A 17,924-nucleotide genomic window follows, 5' to 3' on the forward strand; every position below is an offset into this window, starting at 1 on the left:
GGGACTGGAGTCCAACAGAATCTGGAGGAGCACAGGTTCCCCATCCCTGGAGTGGTAAGGTTGAAAGAAAGAAAGCTGGATATTTATGATGCAGGCATGTGCATGTACAGGAGAACTGAAACAGTCCTGAAGCAGTCAGCTCCCCAGACAATCTTACTCGGCTACGAGTGATCACCAAAGAAGCTATATAGACACCCTCTGTGCAAATATATATGATGCTTGTGCTGTGTCATGCTAGAACTTTCTCAAAGCCTGGTAAGCGCTTGCCGGGCTTCAGGAAGAAGGCGTGAGGGCTCTGACAGGGTCCTAGAGGCCTCCTTCCTAAAGCTGGGCAAGGGCTTACCAGACTTTGAGAAGGAGGTAGGAGGGCTCTAGGACCTTGCCAGAGCCTTGCGCCTCCTTCCCAAAGCCCGGCTTAGGCTGGTGCTGTGAGGGAATTAAATGGCCTCGCAGAGGGCAGCTTATTACCAAGGTCCACCCCTGAGCCCAGGGCGGCTTCTGAGCGCTGCGAGGGAACACCGAAGACACTTTTCATGAGGGATCCCAGCCACACCGACCCAAGCCCACTTACGGTGTCCTGGAAGGTGAAGAGGGGCGCTTGCAGCTGACAAAGGCTCAGGCCATCCGCCTGCAAGCTGGTCTGGATTTGGAGCAAGTCGTGAGCCAGCTGCTTGCGGTTGGGGGAGCGGATGTATCTCTTGAGGCAGGAGACCAGCTGGGAGATGTGGTCCAAGGAGACTGGGCTCTGAGGGGAAGGCGAAGAAGGAGGCCAGGCCTGGAGGAGAGACACAACCGGAAACAAAACAGAACAGAGCTGAGGGCCAGGGGAAAAGCCATGGCACTGTGCCTATTACCAAGTGTGGGAATTCTGCTTTGCCTCTGTTTATCATCTCTCCTGCAGGGATGGGATGAGGGACGCGCTGCAGCCTAGAAACATCCGGAGGCCTGCAGATTCCTCACGCCCAAACTAAAAGCCATTGTGGTGTCACAGCTGGCATGTTGGGCCTGGGAGACCAGAGATCAAGTCCCTGCTTAGCCGTGAGAAACTCACTGGGTGACCTGGGGCCAGTCACGGTCTCTGAGCCTCACCTACCTCACAGGGTTGTTGTGAGGATAAAATGGGGAGGAAGAGAACCACGGACGCCACCCTGCGCTTCTTGGAGAAAAGGTGGGATATAAATGCAAGAAAGAAAATAAATTGCACACTCCTCTCAGTTCCCCCTTTGCTCTGGGACTTGACATCCAGTGGCTACCCTAAATATTCATAATCAAAGGTTTGGGTGGCAGAAATGCTGCAGTTTCTCCCACGCCTTCCCTGGAGGTTGCTGAAGACCTGCCCGCCCTGAGGGAAGGCAGAAGCAAGGGAGCCAGGCCAGGGAACACACACACCAACAGCTCCCAGCTGGCAGGAGAAGACTCTGCCAGTTTTCTTTTTTATTATAATGTATTTGTTTTCATGTTTAAACTGTAAGCTGCCTTGGCGGAAAGGGGCTATATAAATCCAGAATAAATAAACGTGCTCCCAACACAACTTCTGCAAGAATCCAAGGGAGGATGGGTTTTATTCAGCTTCCATTTCTACATTTGGGTCTGAGGAAGGAAAGAGGAGACTTGGGATTTGGCAATGCTTTAATTCAGCCTTCCCCAGCCTGGTGCCCTCCTGGGGTTTTTTTGAACTACAACTCCCATCAGCCTCTGCAAACATGACAAACTGCCAGGTATGCTGGGAATTGTAGTTCAACAACTGTCTGGAAGGCCCTAGTTCCTTAGCCCACAAAGGCCCGAGTGGTGCTTACCTCATCCTGGGCCTCAAAGAGGGCGGCAGAAATACTGGGCAGCTCCTCTGTCAGGACCTTGTGGAGGGTGGCTCTCCGCTCGCTATCCTTCCTCAGCAAGAACAAGCAGCCGCTCTCCTCGTGGGAGGAAGAGGAGAGGCTGAGGTCAACATTGAGCAGTTCCTCAGGGGCCCTGTGTAGACACATAGCAATTGAGGGGATGGATCCCAAAGGAACAGTGGCTGGGGATGGAGGGGTGGGAACCGCTGCCACTCTGGGGCAGCTGGCAATGTGAGCCATCCGTGAGAACGCAGGTTGTGATGAATTCTTACCAGAAGCACAGATAGGAAACCTCATTCAGAATGAGCGCTGCGTTCCCTTCGGGGGAATCTTGTGGGGGCCACTTGCCAGAGCAAAAAATGAGACTCACCAGGCAAGCAAGAGGCATTGGGACCAAGGCGAGTGAGAGGTACCAAAGACCAGACTAAGGATTTGCAGGCCGTATCTCTCACCGACCTTGGCCCACACCTTCCTGAAGTGCTTTTACCCAGCTGGAATGTGTCTTTGAACTGAGACAATGCCATATATATATATATATATATATATATATATATATATATATATGAAATTGCCAAATTATTCAAGGTGTGCAGGGAGCACAAAAAGCCTAGGGATGGCAGTGGATCTGACCTTAGCCACCCCTGCTTTAAATTATTTCTGTTGTCATTTGGAAGTGTGTGGACATTGCAGTATCGTGAGGAGCTGTGAAAAATATTAGGAACATGTGACCCTCCAGATGTTGTCCCAGAAAGCTTGGCCAGTGGTCCGGGATAATGGATGTTGCAATCCAACAATGTCTGAAGGGCCACACATTGCCCATCCCTGTTGCAAGGGAATCAACGTTCCCCAGGAACAAATCCAAAAGGTTGTCACTGCTTTGGTTTGATTTACCTAGCTAAAAGTACAGAGTGCATCTGCTCACTTGTTAAGAACAGAAATCATTTTGTGACTTCTTGAAGAGTTCAAAAGACATCAGATTGCACACTGCTATGTTATGACAGCAATGCTGGTACTGGAAACTTGCAGTGACAGGGGCAAAGGGTTGCCACCAGGTGGCGGTCAGATCCTTCTTTATTTTCTCAGCCACCGATTTTGTGCACAACCTGACCTGACTAGTTTAGAACCAGTATCAAGGCTGAAGATGGGCCAGCAATATTTACCATTCTGGCCAAAATCGCCATTTGAGAGAAAGATGGCTTTCGTTTCTTTGCCTCCTCTGCTTGCTGTTTTTAAAAATAGCATATTTGTTTTCATTTTCTGTGCCTGATGGCAGGAGAAGTTTTCCACACATGTGGGGCCACAAATATTAAAGTGGCTGCCACTTGACACCTCCTGGACCAGGAGCAGCAATGCAGCTGCAGCTCAGGCAAAGTTTCAAGGCAGACCTAATGTGCATGATCACTGTGGCAATGTGGATAGGCAGTAGAGCACGCCAAGTTTCCAAGTAGATTAAATCACCTGTTCAGATACCGATACTTTTGTGGAGTCTCGATTCCATAGGACACAAGCTGTACTGTAAACCTGCCTGAGTTAAGCTCCCCACTCCCTGCTTCCCTTCTGCTCCAGGCCTTACCTGAGATAGGTGGGCCTCTGAGCCACTTCACTGGTGCTCCGAGACAGAGAGACATTCAAGGACTGCAACGATGAAGAACGTTTCTGGGACTCGCTGACACCCTCTGCTGAAATCGACCTTTCTGGCACATTTGCAGGAGACAGCTCGTCTGTAGGAAGAAGAGAGAGGAGTGCAAGGCTGGCAGGAAAGTAATGCTGAGGCACCTCCCAAACAATCAGGAGCCCCAGCCTGACTTGGCTCACAGATTAATTAATAACAATAATTTATTTATTTATACCCCACCCATCTGGCTGGGCTTCCCCAGCCACTCTGGGCGGCTTCCAACAAAATATTAAAATACAATAGTCCTTCAGATATTAAAAGCTTCCCTAAACTGGGCTGCCTTCAGATGTCTTCTAAAAGTCTGGTAGTTGTTTTTTCCTTTGACATCTGGTGGGAGGGCATTCCACAGGCGGGTGCCACTACCGAGAAGGCCCTCTGCCCGGTTCCCTGCCTTACCTGTCACCACTGGGCTCCTGGATTTCCTCCTACTGGGTGCCTTCAGAAAGGGTTCCTGAAGCAAGGCAGCAGCAGTCGCCCGCTTGTCCGGATCAGCCTCAAAACAACTCAGGATAAAGGCCTTGGCTTCATCCGACATGGAATCAGGCACCTCGGGGTGGATCTTGAACATGCCCACCTGAGAAAAGGCAAACGACTGGCAATAGTATACACAGTGCACCACCCGAAAACATGAGTCTTGCTCCCCATTTATGGTGGGAATCGATAGGCCAGGGTAGTCAGCTTCTGTCAGTTTTTAAGAAATGAGGAAGATGTTTTTATTACACCAAGTCAGGCTGTTGATCCATCTAGCTCAGTATTGTCTGCACAGACTGGCAGTGGCTCTCCAGGCTTCCTGGCCTATTTGAAAATCCCAGGGATTCAACCAGGGCCCTTCTGCATGTGAAGCACAACATGCTCTACCTCTGAGCTACAGCCCTTCCTCTTTATGAAAAGACACTAAGTCAAGGGCAGAGGCCTTGGTTTGTCAGCAGTGCTGGGTCACAAGCTGTTTATGGAACTATCCTGGTCCTCAAAGCTCAGGCTGAATAATGGAGGCTGCTGTATTCTGACTGCTAGCCCATCTACAAAGCTAAGCAGGGTCCGGTATGGGCTGGGGGGCCACGTGCTGAGATTCCTGCATTGCAGGGGGTTGAACTAAATGACTCTCGGGGTCCCTTCCAATGCTACAACTATGATTATATGCAGGGTCTAAATGGTGCAAAAAGATCTAATGGAACATATAGCCTAAAGGACTGCACTACTTGCATTCACAAATACACCAGACTTGCTGTAACAGTCCCAGACAGAGGCTGGTGCAACTAGCCAATGAGTTGGCCTGCTCTGCTGGTCTTCCACAAAGCGCTGAGCAACCCAGGAATACCCAGCCCTAGAATCATCTAAAAGGAGTCTGCTGAGAGGGCTGGGGAGCTGATGATGACCATGTCTTCCATAAACCCTCTCTCCCTTTTTGGTATCCTGGCTGCAGTTAGAAGGAAAGATGAGAAGGAATGCCATGCTGCTGAGAAAAGGGAAATTCCCCTAGAATCAGAGCTGCTGTGGGGCTGGGCAGCAAGTGAACCAGGGAAGAGGTTGTCAGTCCACTTGGACTACCCATTCTCATATACTTCTTCCTGCCTAGTGGAGCAACTGGGCAGAGACTGTTAGAATTCCTGCTCCATGATTGCAGTCATGGGATTTTTGTCTATCACATGACGGTATATGTTTTGATTCCACAGAGTGGGAAGTGACAGAGACAGGATGTTTGTGGTTCTGTGTTCTGTGAAGTGGGACTATTGTCCTTTGTTCTTTTTCTCTTTGCTGTCTGATGCTAGAGAGAGAGGCAGTCATGTTGCAGTGCTCCATGTGTGTTTATATGTAAATAAAGTAGATTAGCCAAAATGCTGAGTTGCTGAGGTCTGTTACGCATGATGCGCAAACTCCGCAGATCCCTAAGCGTGCCGGTGTCGGTTGACATTGGTCGCTGTGATGTTCGGGCTGAAGAAAGTTTTTGAAGCTCCCGAACGAAAGGAGGGAGGGAACATGCCAGTCAGGCATGTGCCTCTGACAGGGTCCTACTTGAGTGTAGGCTGAGCTCCTGACAGAGACAACTCCTGCAAGGATCCCCTCCTCCCTGCAGGAAAACTGCCAAGTGTTCTTCCCAGCTGTGCAGAAGGGTGCAAATCCAAGCCTCACCTTGAACATGGCAGCCTGCGGGCTTCCCAGCTCAAAGAAAGGGGGCTTGCCTGTCGCCATCTCAATGATGGTGCAGCCCATGGACCAGATGTCAGCCGGCTTGCCATAGCCACGGGGTCCCTGATCAATGACCTCTGGGGCCATGTACTGCAAGGTGCCTGAGGAAGGAAGAGAGAAACCAAGAAGGAAGAAGTCATAGGAGCCACATCCCAATGCCCGAGAGCCCAGATGAGTTGGCTCTCTTCCCCAAACGACGCAGAGCTGCACACACACTTACCTGTGAATGTCTCTGTACTGGGGCTGATCCCTGCCAGCCTCTTGGATGTGCCAAAGTCTGAAATTTTCAACACTCCACTGTACGTGTTGATCAGGACGTTATCACCCTGTTTATCCAAGAAAAGCCAAGTCACTGCTTTGGAGATCAACAAGGCACTCAAGTTCTGAGGGCTTCCTCCAACTGCAAACAGGCCTGGCATCAGTGTCTTGGTGTCCTTGGACGGCTGCAAGGGTCTTGGGACTACGAAGGCCCTGCTGATGATGTCTGCCCTAGACATGCACCTCAGGCAATTCCCTGCACAGCCTGCGAGTGCCAGATGGCTAGATCCAGCCAGCTTTTTAATTTCCCACACTGCCTCTGAGTGAGCATCGCTCTGTGGCATGGAGGGAACTGTCAGTAAGTCTTTAATTTGATGTCAGCGACTGGGCTCAATAACTGGTTCTGCCCCGACTGGGCTAGGTGACTGGAGCACTTTCAGAGACCTTCCAATCCTGGAAAGCAGGTCCCAGTGCACTGGACCCACAACTGTGCATTGTGAGCACCAGACTCATGCAGAGTATAAATAACACGGAAGCTAGCTGTGAAGCATAACTCCTTTTATTTCTAATAGCTACTAAAGGCAAAGGTAAAGGGACCCCTGACCATTAGGTCCAGTCGTGGCCGACTCTAGGGTAGCGGCGCTCATCTCGCTTTATTGGCCGAGGGAGCCAGTGTTTGTCTGCAGACAGCTTCCAGGTCATGTGGCCAGCATGGCTAAGCCACTTCTGGCGAACCAGAGCAGCGCACAGAAACGCCGTTTACCTTCCCGCCAGAGCGGTATCTATTTATCTACTTGCACTTTGACGTGCTTTCGAACTGCTAGGTTGGCAGGAGCTGGGACCGAGCAACGGGAGCTCACACCGTCGCGGGGATTCGAACCGCCAACCTTCTGATCGACAAGTCCGAGGCTCTTTGGTTTAACCCACAGCGCCTAACAAACTACTGGCTTGCATGAGTGTTACATCTCCCACTCTACCATCTAGTCACTACATAGATAAGGCTCTCTCTACACACAGTGTCAGGCAGTCAGTCAGGAGTGGAAGAGTAGAAGAGCAGTTTCCCCTCCTTTCTTAAAACATCAGATCAGGAGATTCTGTCAATGGGAGGGGTGAAAATATCAACAATCTCTCCCTTTTCATACCAACCATTGCAGAATCTAACATATGGCAACCAGACCCAGCTGCCCAGTGCTGTTCGATGCACTGCCTTAGCAGCCAGGGAAGCCTGTCAGGGATCACCAAAAGAAGAGGGGGCTCAGCAGAAGACACTTTACCCAGAGCCTCTTCAATCCTGGACTGGGATCAGTGAAAAAAGGAGTGGCAGTGCCAACACCCCCCTTCCACAAAAACAAAACCCCAAGGACTGTTGCTTAGAAATTCAACTGTAGTATTAACTTCATCATCAATTTATTATGATCCACAGAACAGGAATGCGGCAAAAATAAAGCCATACAATGCTCCATAATCTTAAGCATCAAGCAAAACAGAAAGCAATGTATTATCTAAATGCCACCAGCTCAAGTATACATATTGACAGGATAACAAATGTCTTAAATAGCTCCCAAATATAATATTTCCAACTTCAGGTGGTTAATTGCCTTCTTGTTCTCACTGTCCCTGATAAAGAAAATCCGGTCATTACTAATGACACACGTAGGGTTTTATCTCCCGGTAAATATTTAACATAAAATTTAGCTGACCTTCCTGGTTTGGCCAATAAAGGGGCAATCGTCTGCTGATGAGCGCCAGCATAAAAATTATAAAAACAAAACAATATTTTCCACAGATGTTCCAGCTCCTGGTTATTACAAGGACAAACCCTCAAGGAACACCAGCCTATTCCTCCCCAGAGCAACCGAGAAAAGCATCACATTAAATCTGGCCAGAGCAAAAGCTGTACGATAATTAACTGCATGCAAATTCCTAAAATAAGCAGCTAGCTGAAAATCATTAAGGATCGTCTTCAAGAAATGCCTAAGGAACAAAGCAAGCAGGCTGTGCATGAGCTAGCCAAAATGTCCTGAAAATAAATATCCCCTGTAGTCTTTGTTTTACCAAAGCTAATGCAGAGTCAAAACCCAAATGAAGGAGGAAAAGGAAAGCTGCGTGAAAAGAGCTGCTTGATCCCTGCCAGGTCTGGCAATGCCACACAGAGATCTAGCACCAACAACATGTCTACACCTGGCAGCCCAAGCTGAGGTGGCTCTCACCTTGATGTCCCTGTGGACGATCTGGTTGTCGTGCAGGTAGCGCAGCCCCTCTAGGATTTGCTTGGTGTAGAAAACGATGGTGGGCTCGTTGTCTTTCAGGGGGCCCCACATGGAGCGCAGAAGAGAGGAAAGGCTTCCTGGATTTTTGGGGTGGGGAGAGAGGGACACGGAACATTACAGAGGCTGTTTTCTTATACAGGGATTAGACAAATGCACGGAACACAAGGCTATCAATGGCTACTAGTCATGTCCACTGCAGTCCTTGCATCAGTAACCTCAAGGCTGAATTACTGCAGTGCTCTCTGCAGCAAACCTAAACCCTAATATTGCGGCTCAGTCACTGAGGTAAGGGGCATCGTTGGGTCATTCCCTGAGCTAGTGAGGCTCATCTGACAGCAACAAGAAACTGAGCTTTTAGTGTCATCGGCCCAGTCGCGTGTGGCCAACCGAGATTCAGCTTCTCTTTTAAGCTTTGAACACCTTTTGTGACAACCTTCCTGTGCTGCTCTGCTGATGCCAACAATTAAGAAAGCATCTTTATTGGTGGTCTCTGGTTGTTTTTTTTTTAAATTTTACATGTTTTTATTGTGCATTGCCTATTTACTGCATATACTTACCCCCAGGTACCTCCTCCATAAAGATTTTGAGGAAGCCATCTTGACTGACAGAGCCCAAATAGCGAACAATGTTCTTGTGTCTCAGGCGCTTGTGGAGAGCAATCTCCTCATGAAGGGGCTGCGAGTATCTGAAGCGCAAGTGTGGCATGTATGAATGAAAGATGAACACACAACTCTCTCAGAGGCAGCAGCCAGGGGATGCCATGCCCCTCCCCCCATGCTGAGGATATTCCTGCCAAGTAGGATAGCCATGCGTCCTACTTTAGAGAGGACAGTCCTCTCTTTGAAGGGCTCTCCAGTCAAAGTCCGATTTAAAGACAACGAACCCTCAGAAGGGAGAGCAGCAGCAGGGTCTTTGAAGCTGCCCATAACCTATTAATTGGGAGTTAAATGAATCACAGGCTATTATTAATAATAATATGAATGATGATAATGATAACAGTAGCTCCTGAGCAGTAGATTGAGTAGACACGAAGGTCATCTGGTCACAGTCTTCCCTAACATGCGCTGGGTTTTTGTTTAAATTACAATCATTATTCCCAAATTTGCATCTACACATAACAATTAGCGTATTCGGGTTTTGTGCAATTATTTTTTGGTGATGCGTAAGTGGGAATCTGATTGCAAAGGCAAAAAGTTCTTGCAACATGAAGGAAGCCCCAGATTCCCGCAGAGCGGTCTGGCCATTCTAAGGATAGGGGAAGGAAATAGTTGGGTTCACATTTTAGCATAAACACACTTCCTGGACAAATGCACAAACTGAAAGACTTTGAAATTTGAACTCCTCCCTAATTTTGTGATACAGCACTCCAACAAAAAATGTGCACAAAAATGTGTATATTCATGAAAACAATGTACAAAAAATGCCTTGTACTAGGGAAAATTGCTTGCAAAAGCATAGGCAAGAGAGCATACAAAAATGGCAACTCTTACCTGCTGTCACGCTCTGGGATCTCCTTAATGGCGATGCGCACCTGATTGCTGAGGTCCCGGCCAGCGTAGACTACCCCATAGGTGCCTTTACCTAGAATCACCCTGTCGCCTGCTTCCGTGCGTTCGTAGTCATACTGTGCAAGTCAAAGAACACACACAGAGTTATGGAACTTAAAAGGTGAAATCTCTATGCGCAGCACCCTGTCTTGGCCTGTTCACCACTGGGCTTGGCCATTTTCCACATCCGCCTTCACAGCCATCGTTCGACAGGCCCCGACAAAAGTTCCCAGTTCCTGAAACCAAGGAGCGTCCTCTTCCGCCAGCTCACCTCAAGTTCCTCCAGGGAGCTGCAGCTATTCACTTCCTCACCCATCTCTGCCATGAAGGAGCGGACCAGTTCACAAAACCTAATGTAAAAGAGCAGAGGGGAAAGAAAACCCCCCTAAGAGAATGGACACCAGTGCAAAGAACCATCCTGTTATCATTGGGTTCAGAATCAAAGGCTAAAAGCCCAGACTAGACGGATTGAGTAAAAGACCGAAAATTTGGAAGAATTATGCAAACGGAGAAGGGAGAGGGGACTGAGAACTAAACCCGGAGTTATTGCAGCTTGAATTTGGAAGGAAAGGGGGAAAGGGGCCCCAAATCACTCAGGATATTTCAGAGGATGGGGCGGGTGAGTCGAAGCCAAGCAGGGGACACACTATCTCCAGAGATCCTTCTAGCAGCTACTATTACTATTTTAATTTATTTGTTTGCGCAAAGCTCTGGGAGAAAAGCTATGTACAGTGGTACCTCGGTTATGAACTTAATTCGTTCTGGGGGTCCGTTCTTAACCAGAAACCGTTCTTAACCTGAGGTGCGCTTTTGCTAATGGGGCCTCCCGCCGCCGGCGCACGACTTCTGTTCTCATCCTGAGGCAAAGTTCTCAACCCGAGGTACTACTTCCGGGTTAGCGGAGTTTGTAACCTGAAGTGTTTGTAACCCGAGGTACCACTGTGATAGTAAAACATCATTCCAGGGGGGTTTAGGGAGGGGGGGAAATGACAGCCAGCAGTTGCCAGACAGAGCTGTAAGAACAGAGTTGCCCATCACCATTTCAGCTGAAATGAATTCTCCACCCACCCATTTTGTCACCTGCAAATTGAGTAGTAAAGTGGGGGCGGGGCAGTTTGGCTCAACTCTTAAAAAAGGGAAAATAAAAAGAAAACATTTAACTTTAGAACAGGGACAGGAAATCTGGTGCTTCAGATTTTCATTTCCTTATTCCATGCAAACTCTGTGGAGGTGAAACTATATTTGCAGCCATTTATTCATGCTGACACTCTTAAACTCCACACCTTGAGCCAGCAGTTTTCATGTTTGGGCATGCAAGGGAAGGTGGTGATTACAAGTTTAAAATTACTTCCCTCTGAGCATCAACAGGGTTTACCTCCAATTCAATTTCTTTAGAGCTGAGGGGGTAGAAATCAGATTTAAGAACCCAAACTCTTTTTTATTTACTTTGCCTTCCCTGACCCTCGTTGACTTTAATTTTTACAAACACATTTTCAGAACCCAGCAGGCCTGGCAAGCAGGCAGTGGAGATCCAAGCATCATGTGTCTCCATGATCACACATGATGAAGAAGAAAGGGCATCAATGGTACCCCGTTTCTTGAGTCTGCAATATAACCTCTGGGAAACACACTGTCTAGAGCAGCATTCTGCAGAAGACACTCCCTTTCCCTGAGTGGGGAATGTGGTTGGGTTGTGGTTGTTTTTAATTGTCCCTCTTCCAAAGGTTGCGGGTTGTCCCTCTGCTGCCCATTCATGTCCCCCCACTCACCAGCGGCAATGGTACTGGGTAGGGAAGTACAGCTGGAAGTCTTCCGCTGTGTGCAGCACGTAGAGGAAGCAGCACCGCTCATCGCACTTGGAGATACTGGCAAGAAAAAAAGATGGGAGTGGAAGGACTTCAGCAAGTCTCCTTTCCTTATCAGTGCAAGCCTGTGTCTTGCTTTAAAACCTGCCTCTCTCTGCGTCCCACCACCCCAAGTTGCTCGCATCAGCCTCAGGGGCTTACCAGCCACAGGCCAAACCCATTCTCCTTGAGATGCTAGCTTTCTAGGTGCAATGATGTTTTATTTATTTATATTTGCATGGAGGAGTATTGACACGTGAGCTACAGTGGAAGAAAAATACGTTCCGACTGCATTTTAAGGACAAACTGACCTAACTCACCAATCCCAGACTTCAGTGTAGATTGAAATGCACTTAATCTTGCGGGTGGGCTGTGACTCACGTCATAAGACAGATGCTTGGAATGCAGAAGGTCCCAAGTTCAATCCCTGGCATCTCCAGGTAGGGCTGGGAAAGATTTGTACCTGAAACTCTGGAGTGCTTCTGCCAGTCAGTGTAGACAACACAGAACTGGATGGAGCCAGGGGCTGACTCCATATAAGGCAGCTCCCTGCATTTCTCTCAGTCAAATTACACACTTCTCCAAATTTTGCAGTGCATTTTCTTTTTACAGAAAATGCACAAAAATGTATACTGTGGTTTCGTAAAAAGGCAGCTTCTTGTGTGCCCTCTCTGCCCAGTGCTCTCTACTGCGAGTGTCACCTGGCTAGCTCTGTTTTCTCAGGGGAGGGGCTGTACATCAACAGTCTACTGGCTTTGCATGCCAATTCTTGTGGATTAATCTCCAGTGTCTCTCAGGAGGGCTGGGGAAGACTTCTGCCTGAAATTGTAGTGACCTTCGGCCACCCAGTGTACTAAGAGTAGCCAATGCGGTGCCCTCCAGATGTTGCTGAACTACAGCTCCCATCATTCCTGACCATGGACCATGCTGGCTGGAGGTGATGGGAATTGGAGTCCACCATGGAAGGCACCATGATGGATGCCCCAGTGGTCTTTCTTGACAGTGTCCTATGTTCCTGTTTAAATCAGCCCTTTATTTCAGGGTCTTGAGATCTAGAACTTTCTTTTTTTTAGGGGAAGAACTGTAAGTCAGTGATGTATCTCAAGGAAGGGCTGGGAAAGGCCTTGAAACCACAGCGAGTTGCTGTTTCTTAGTGTAGCCAATACTAACCAATGTGGCTTATTTCTCTGACCTGGTATAAAGGCTGCTTCTTAGCTTAAGCACTAGCCTAGCCTTAAAGACAAGGAATTCAAACTATTTGTTTTATATAAAAATAATAATCATCACCTGATTCCACGGATGGAAGATGTTGGGAATGTCCACTTGGAAATCCCTTCCTGTAAAGAGACCCAAAAGGTGAAAGAAACATACAAATGCCCTGAGTGGGGAAACACAGGAAATTGAGACACACACCCGGAGGGACTTATAATGCATAAAGACTGGAAATCTAAATAGAATGAAAGTAATTACATGAACTTTTGTTACTTTTTATTAGATATTTTGTGTTTGTATTTTTTGTAATTATAAGGGTTTTTAAAAAGTTCTATTTTAAATTGTTGTAACTTGTTTTGCAACCTTAGGGTGAAGGGCGGGTAATAAATTAAAAAATTTAAAATCAGAAAAAGAAACTGACCCAGGACACAAATCTGGACCTACCTCTTCTGGAGAGCCAATGTGGCTCAGCGTCACTGATTTTTGCCCTTCTTGACTGCAGACACTGAGCTGAGATGGTTGCAACACTCTGCCCAACTCTAGAATCAAGACCTGTTGGGACAGATGGTGAGTTAGATTGCTAGTTAACTTACATGCCGCTTCGTATTCCAGCAAAAATCTCAAAGCGGCTGACATATGTCATAGTGAGCATAGACTTAATTAAGAGAAGACGGCACACATAACCTCTCTGCTGGTTGCCCTTTGGATCTGTGCTGCTTGCCCATTTGTTACGGGACCAGGCTCCAGGTGTTACTATTAGTATATGAGGCCCTCAACAGCTTGAGACCAGTCTACCTGCAGGATCGCCTTAACCCCACATGTGCCCATTTGACTGCTTTGATTTGCAGAACCATCACCGAAACGAGCGCAGTGAAGGTGCCTGCCTGATGGGAGGAAGTTTCAAAGCCTGGGTGCTTCCTTACAAATGTGGAATGAGTATTATGTGGTACCTGTAACAGTGCTGGTTCATCAGGGCAGCCAAGGCTGACTCAGTCCTGTGGTCAGGTGTGAGCACAGCTAATTGACTGTTTCATCTTATGGGATATAGTGATGATATTCTCAGATGTGATGCCTGGGGCTACAACTGGAGGCCAGGAGGAAAAGGTGTGTGTGTTTGTGTTCATACACACTATACATTTGCAGCATATCTCTCCACCCTGCCAAGAATCATGGGAGCTGCAGTTTGCGAAGGTTGCTGGGAATTATAGCTCAGTGAGTGGTGAACTACAGTTCCCAGAACTTTGGGAGAAAAATACGCTGCAAATGTATGGTGTGTGTGCAGCCTGTTGTGTGTTGAGATTATAAATGGCTGCAGAGGAAAAATGGCTTGAGAAAGGTAGCTCGGCATGTTCCAGAGTTTCTTGGTGCAAGCTGAGAGGGCTGCATTGGTGTTGCTCCAGGATCAGTTTTTGCATGGCAAAAATCAACCTACGATGTTTTGCAAGCCATCAATCTGCAAGGTAAACAGGCCCCTGTCTCAAGGAAGCTACAATCCAAATTTCCACAGTGGAGGGAGACGAGAGAAGGAAGGGTTGGGAGAGACTAAAGTTCACAAATTTGAGCAGAAGTAGATAATTTGGCTTTGTTTCACCTAGAGGTAAGAACTAGGAGTTATCCCAAAGGCTTCTCCCAAGGAGATTTGTAGAGGGGAATTAAAGGGAGAGAGAAGCATCTGCACAATTTTCTCTTGCCCCGCAAATCTGTCAGCACATGAATTTCACACAAACAGAGAGAGGGTGGGGGGAGAGAGAGACTGTCCAGTCCTCTCTCCAACCCAGCTATGCAAAGCTTGCCCTGAATTTTATATAGCTTAAGGGAGGAAATATGAAAGAGCACCTTAGGCAAGAAAGGCTTTGCTACAACAGAAGAGGAAATTTCCTAAGAATCTCATTCTGCAACTCTGCTGAAACTGACAGATGAGCAAGGCAAAGTTTTGCGTGCTTAAGGTCACAGCATTGATATGGCCATCAAAATGCCATTTAATCCAGATTCAAACTTTCTGGGCAAAATCGGATAAATTAAAAAAGCCTCTTGCTGATGGCCAGCTTGCAATTTCTGAATGACTCGTTTACAGTGTTAAGTCACTATCTTAGAAGCACCCAAGATCTCAGGCAAAAGGGCTGGAAAACCCTCTAAGACCTTGGAGAGTTGCAGAACAGAAAATCGTGGGGGAAATGGTTTGATGCCATGTATATGACCTTTTATGCAGACTGGACTATGCCACTTCAGACAGCAGGTTGGGCATAGCCTTTTTGATGGCTACCCCATACAAAAATGAAACAGAACACCCCCCCCATAAACAAAGAACTAGCATATTAGTTATGCTAGCTCACACCTCATCCAGATGTGCTCATTTTCTAAGCCACAGTTTGAAATGGCAAAGTCCGTTTTACCACCGGCGTGCTCTGCCACCCCCAGAACCACTTTGTTTTGCTGCTACTGCCTCTAGTAGGATGGAAAGCAACAGATGCCACAGTAGTGTAGCAAAGGAGCAGGCAGGAGGAAAAGCTGGTAGTTCAGTAGAGGTTTTGCCAAAGCACCAACGTTCATTGCCTCCTTACCAGACACTCCTCTGTGGAGACAAAGGGCTGGCAGGAATCCATCAAGAAGCCCAGCCAGAAATCAACCAGCTCCTGTTTAGGTGACCAGGTGTCGGGGGCAGTGTTGAAATGACTATAGATTACATAAGTCTCCTTGATAGATGTCAAGAACCTGAACCAATAATTGAGCAGGGGGCAGAAGAGAACAGAGTTAAAAAAGAGAAAGAAGCACACACATCAAACAGACCCACACAGTCTGCAAAGGGTGAAGTAAGTTAAAGTTTCTATCCAATGCAAGTGGTCTGCGTCACATATTATTATTATTTCCTACATTTATAGACTACCTTTTCAGTCAAGGCAGTGTACATGGTTCTTCCCCTCCTCATTTAATTGCCACAACAACCCTGACTGGTCCAAGGTAAGCCAGTGAGCTCCATGGCTGAGCAGAGGTTCAAAATCTGTTGTCCCACCACACTGAACAAGGAGGAAATCACTTCCTCTTCAGAAACCTGCCCTCTCCCAGCACCTCCTTCGACACTCACAACTCCAGTTCATCTCAATGGGTTGTCAGCTAGTTAGTCTACCTTGCCCCCCACCCCTACCCCGTTCCCATGAGGACACAAAGTTCCCACCACGCACCAAACTGGAGCGTTGAGCTTGTAAAGTTTCTCCGAGGCCTGGATGATTTTGTCAAAGTCGCCGGTCAGGATACTGGCGCCCAGGTAAAAACCCACATCCCAGTAATGTTGCATCTTTTCCAAGCATCCCTTCCTGCCCAGGACACAGCTCACCTTCATACCTAAGGAAGGAAGGACCAGAAGCAAGGAAGGTTTTTCTAAAATGCAGCAGGTATGTTTCAGGGGCGGGGGGGGCAGTGGCAGGGATTTCTGAAGGGAATTTTCAAAATGGTCACGACGTTCTGGCTAAACTGGGGGTTACCATTCTATTGGCTACAACATAACACATTTTTCAAACCTCATTTCAGCAGGGAGAAGAGGCAGAGGGAAAGGGGCCCTGAAGGCATCTTACCACTTTGAACAGTCACAGCTTCCCACAAAGCACTCTGGGAACTGCGGTTTAAGGGTGCTGAGAGGTGCTAGGAAACCACTACTCCCCACATGGAGCGACAATTCCCAGAGTTCCCTGGGAGCAGGGATTGGTTGTTTAACCACTCTGGGAATGGTAGCTCTGTGAGGGAAACAGGGCACTCCTAACACCTCTCAGCACCCTTAACAAACGACAGCTCCCAGGATTTTTTTTGGAGAAGCCACCACTGTTTAAAGTAGTATGATAACTGCATTAAATATATGGTGCAGATGGGGCGATAATTGCTCTTTTCATATGATCCCGCCCACCACCCAGCCAATATTCCCTATCACAAAACATTCATTGAATTGGACACTTAACACTATCGCTTGGAAATGAAATCAACCAGATTTTGTGTTTATATATATATATATAGAGAGAGATAATGAATAATAAAGAACACTGTCAATATCTTGGTTTTAGATCAGAACGATGATTCACACATGCGGCTACCCTTACGAGACGCAGATGGGAACAAACAGCCCCGCACCTAACTGCCGAAGTTGCATGGAGGTGTCGAACTTGTGTCCAGCAGCGATGAGGAAGACAACGGAGTTAATCCCAGCATGGAGGCTCGGGTCTGTTAAAAAGGCCTTGTGATACCTGAAGAATCAGAAGCACAAGGAAATCTCAGACCTGAAAACTAACTAGGAAGGCTGCAATTCAGACCCAGCAAATAAGCCAAATGGGTGAAAAGAAAGAGGGCAGGTTGCTTGCACCTTCAATCATGTCTAGAAGTAGGAGTTTCACCTGGCCACCCTACCACCACCAAGCCACCCCACAAGCAATGAGCATTTCAAAGAGATTTCCACGCCTGCAGCCATAATTTAAAGCAGTAGCGCAAGTTCAGCAAAGATCCCTTTCCATTCCTCACCAGTAAAAAGCCTGGTCTCTCTTTTCGGCATCAGTGAAGCCAGAATCAATGAACATGTCCTTATAGATGCGGCCGCACATGCAGTACAGGTCAGGTGCTGCCCTTTCAGGCTTTTCCACCAGGGGCAGGATAACAGAGAGAGCCTTCTCCCGATCGCCAGGCTGGTTCCGCCTACAAATGCATATCACACACAGTCACACACGTAGCCAATGCAGAACACCAGCTTTGCCCATCTGCTACTATGTCAGGACCTTAGTGTCGGGATCCACAGGGGTGCCCATCACCAAGGAGGGCTGATGGCCCAAGCAAGGGGAGATCAGAATTTCCTGGTTACGAAGGCACAGAGACTTTGGAGAGTCCAAGGTGTGGGTTTAGCACCATGCCGCAGAGGCCAAACATCCAGGTTGTCTCAGCATAGTCATTTACTAGAGACCCTGCCCACTGGGTGCTGCCTTCTGGGTACTTAAAGGCCACTGCCTTCTGCTACATCCACTGGTCCCATCAAGATAATGGGCGTTCCAGCTGTGGGGATCCCTCCTCCATGCCCTCTGGATTCGGTGAGGAGTCTGCAAACCAGCCATGAGAGTCCATTGGCA

General features: G+C 47.8%; 1 protein-coding gene across 1 annotated transcript in view; it reads right to left on the reverse strand.

Moving 5' to 3' along the window:
• The window catches only part of MAP3K6 (mitogen-activated protein kinase kinase kinase 6), a 38,304-nt gene that overhangs the window by 5,371 nt on the left and 15,009 nt on the right, over positions 1-17,924 (reverse strand). The window contains exons 7-23 of the mRNA XM_053398616.1: positions 17,329-17,499; positions 16,945-17,057; positions 16,008-16,167; positions 15,390-15,540; positions 13,273-13,380; positions 12,904-12,953; positions 11,542-11,637; positions 10,044-10,122; positions 9,716-9,849; positions 8,783-8,910; positions 8,166-8,302; positions 5,918-6,023; positions 5,641-5,798; positions 3,907-4,084; positions 3,409-3,556; positions 1,797-1,968; positions 572-775 (exon numbers count right to left, since the gene is read on the reverse strand). Coding sequence (XP_053254591.1) covers positions 572-775; positions 1,797-1,968; positions 3,409-3,556; positions 3,907-4,084; positions 5,641-5,798; positions 5,918-6,023; positions 8,166-8,302; positions 8,783-8,910; positions 9,716-9,849; positions 10,044-10,122; positions 11,542-11,637; positions 12,904-12,953; positions 13,273-13,380; positions 15,390-15,540; positions 16,008-16,167; positions 16,945-17,057; positions 17,329-17,499 — 2,293 coding nt within the window. The remainder of the gene's footprint in view (positions 1-571; positions 776-1,796; positions 1,969-3,408; positions 3,557-3,906; positions 4,085-5,640; positions 5,799-5,917; positions 6,024-8,165; positions 8,303-8,782; positions 8,911-9,715; positions 9,850-10,043; positions 10,123-11,541; positions 11,638-12,903; positions 12,954-13,272; positions 13,381-15,389; positions 15,541-16,007; positions 16,168-16,944; positions 17,058-17,328; positions 17,500-17,924) is intronic.

This window comes from Podarcis raffonei, chromosome 8 (assembly GCF_027172205.1).
Source record: "Podarcis raffonei isolate rPodRaf1 chromosome 8, rPodRaf1.pri, whole genome shotgun sequence".
NCBI lineage: Eukaryota > Metazoa > Chordata > Lepidosauria > Squamata > Lacertidae > Podarcis > Podarcis raffonei.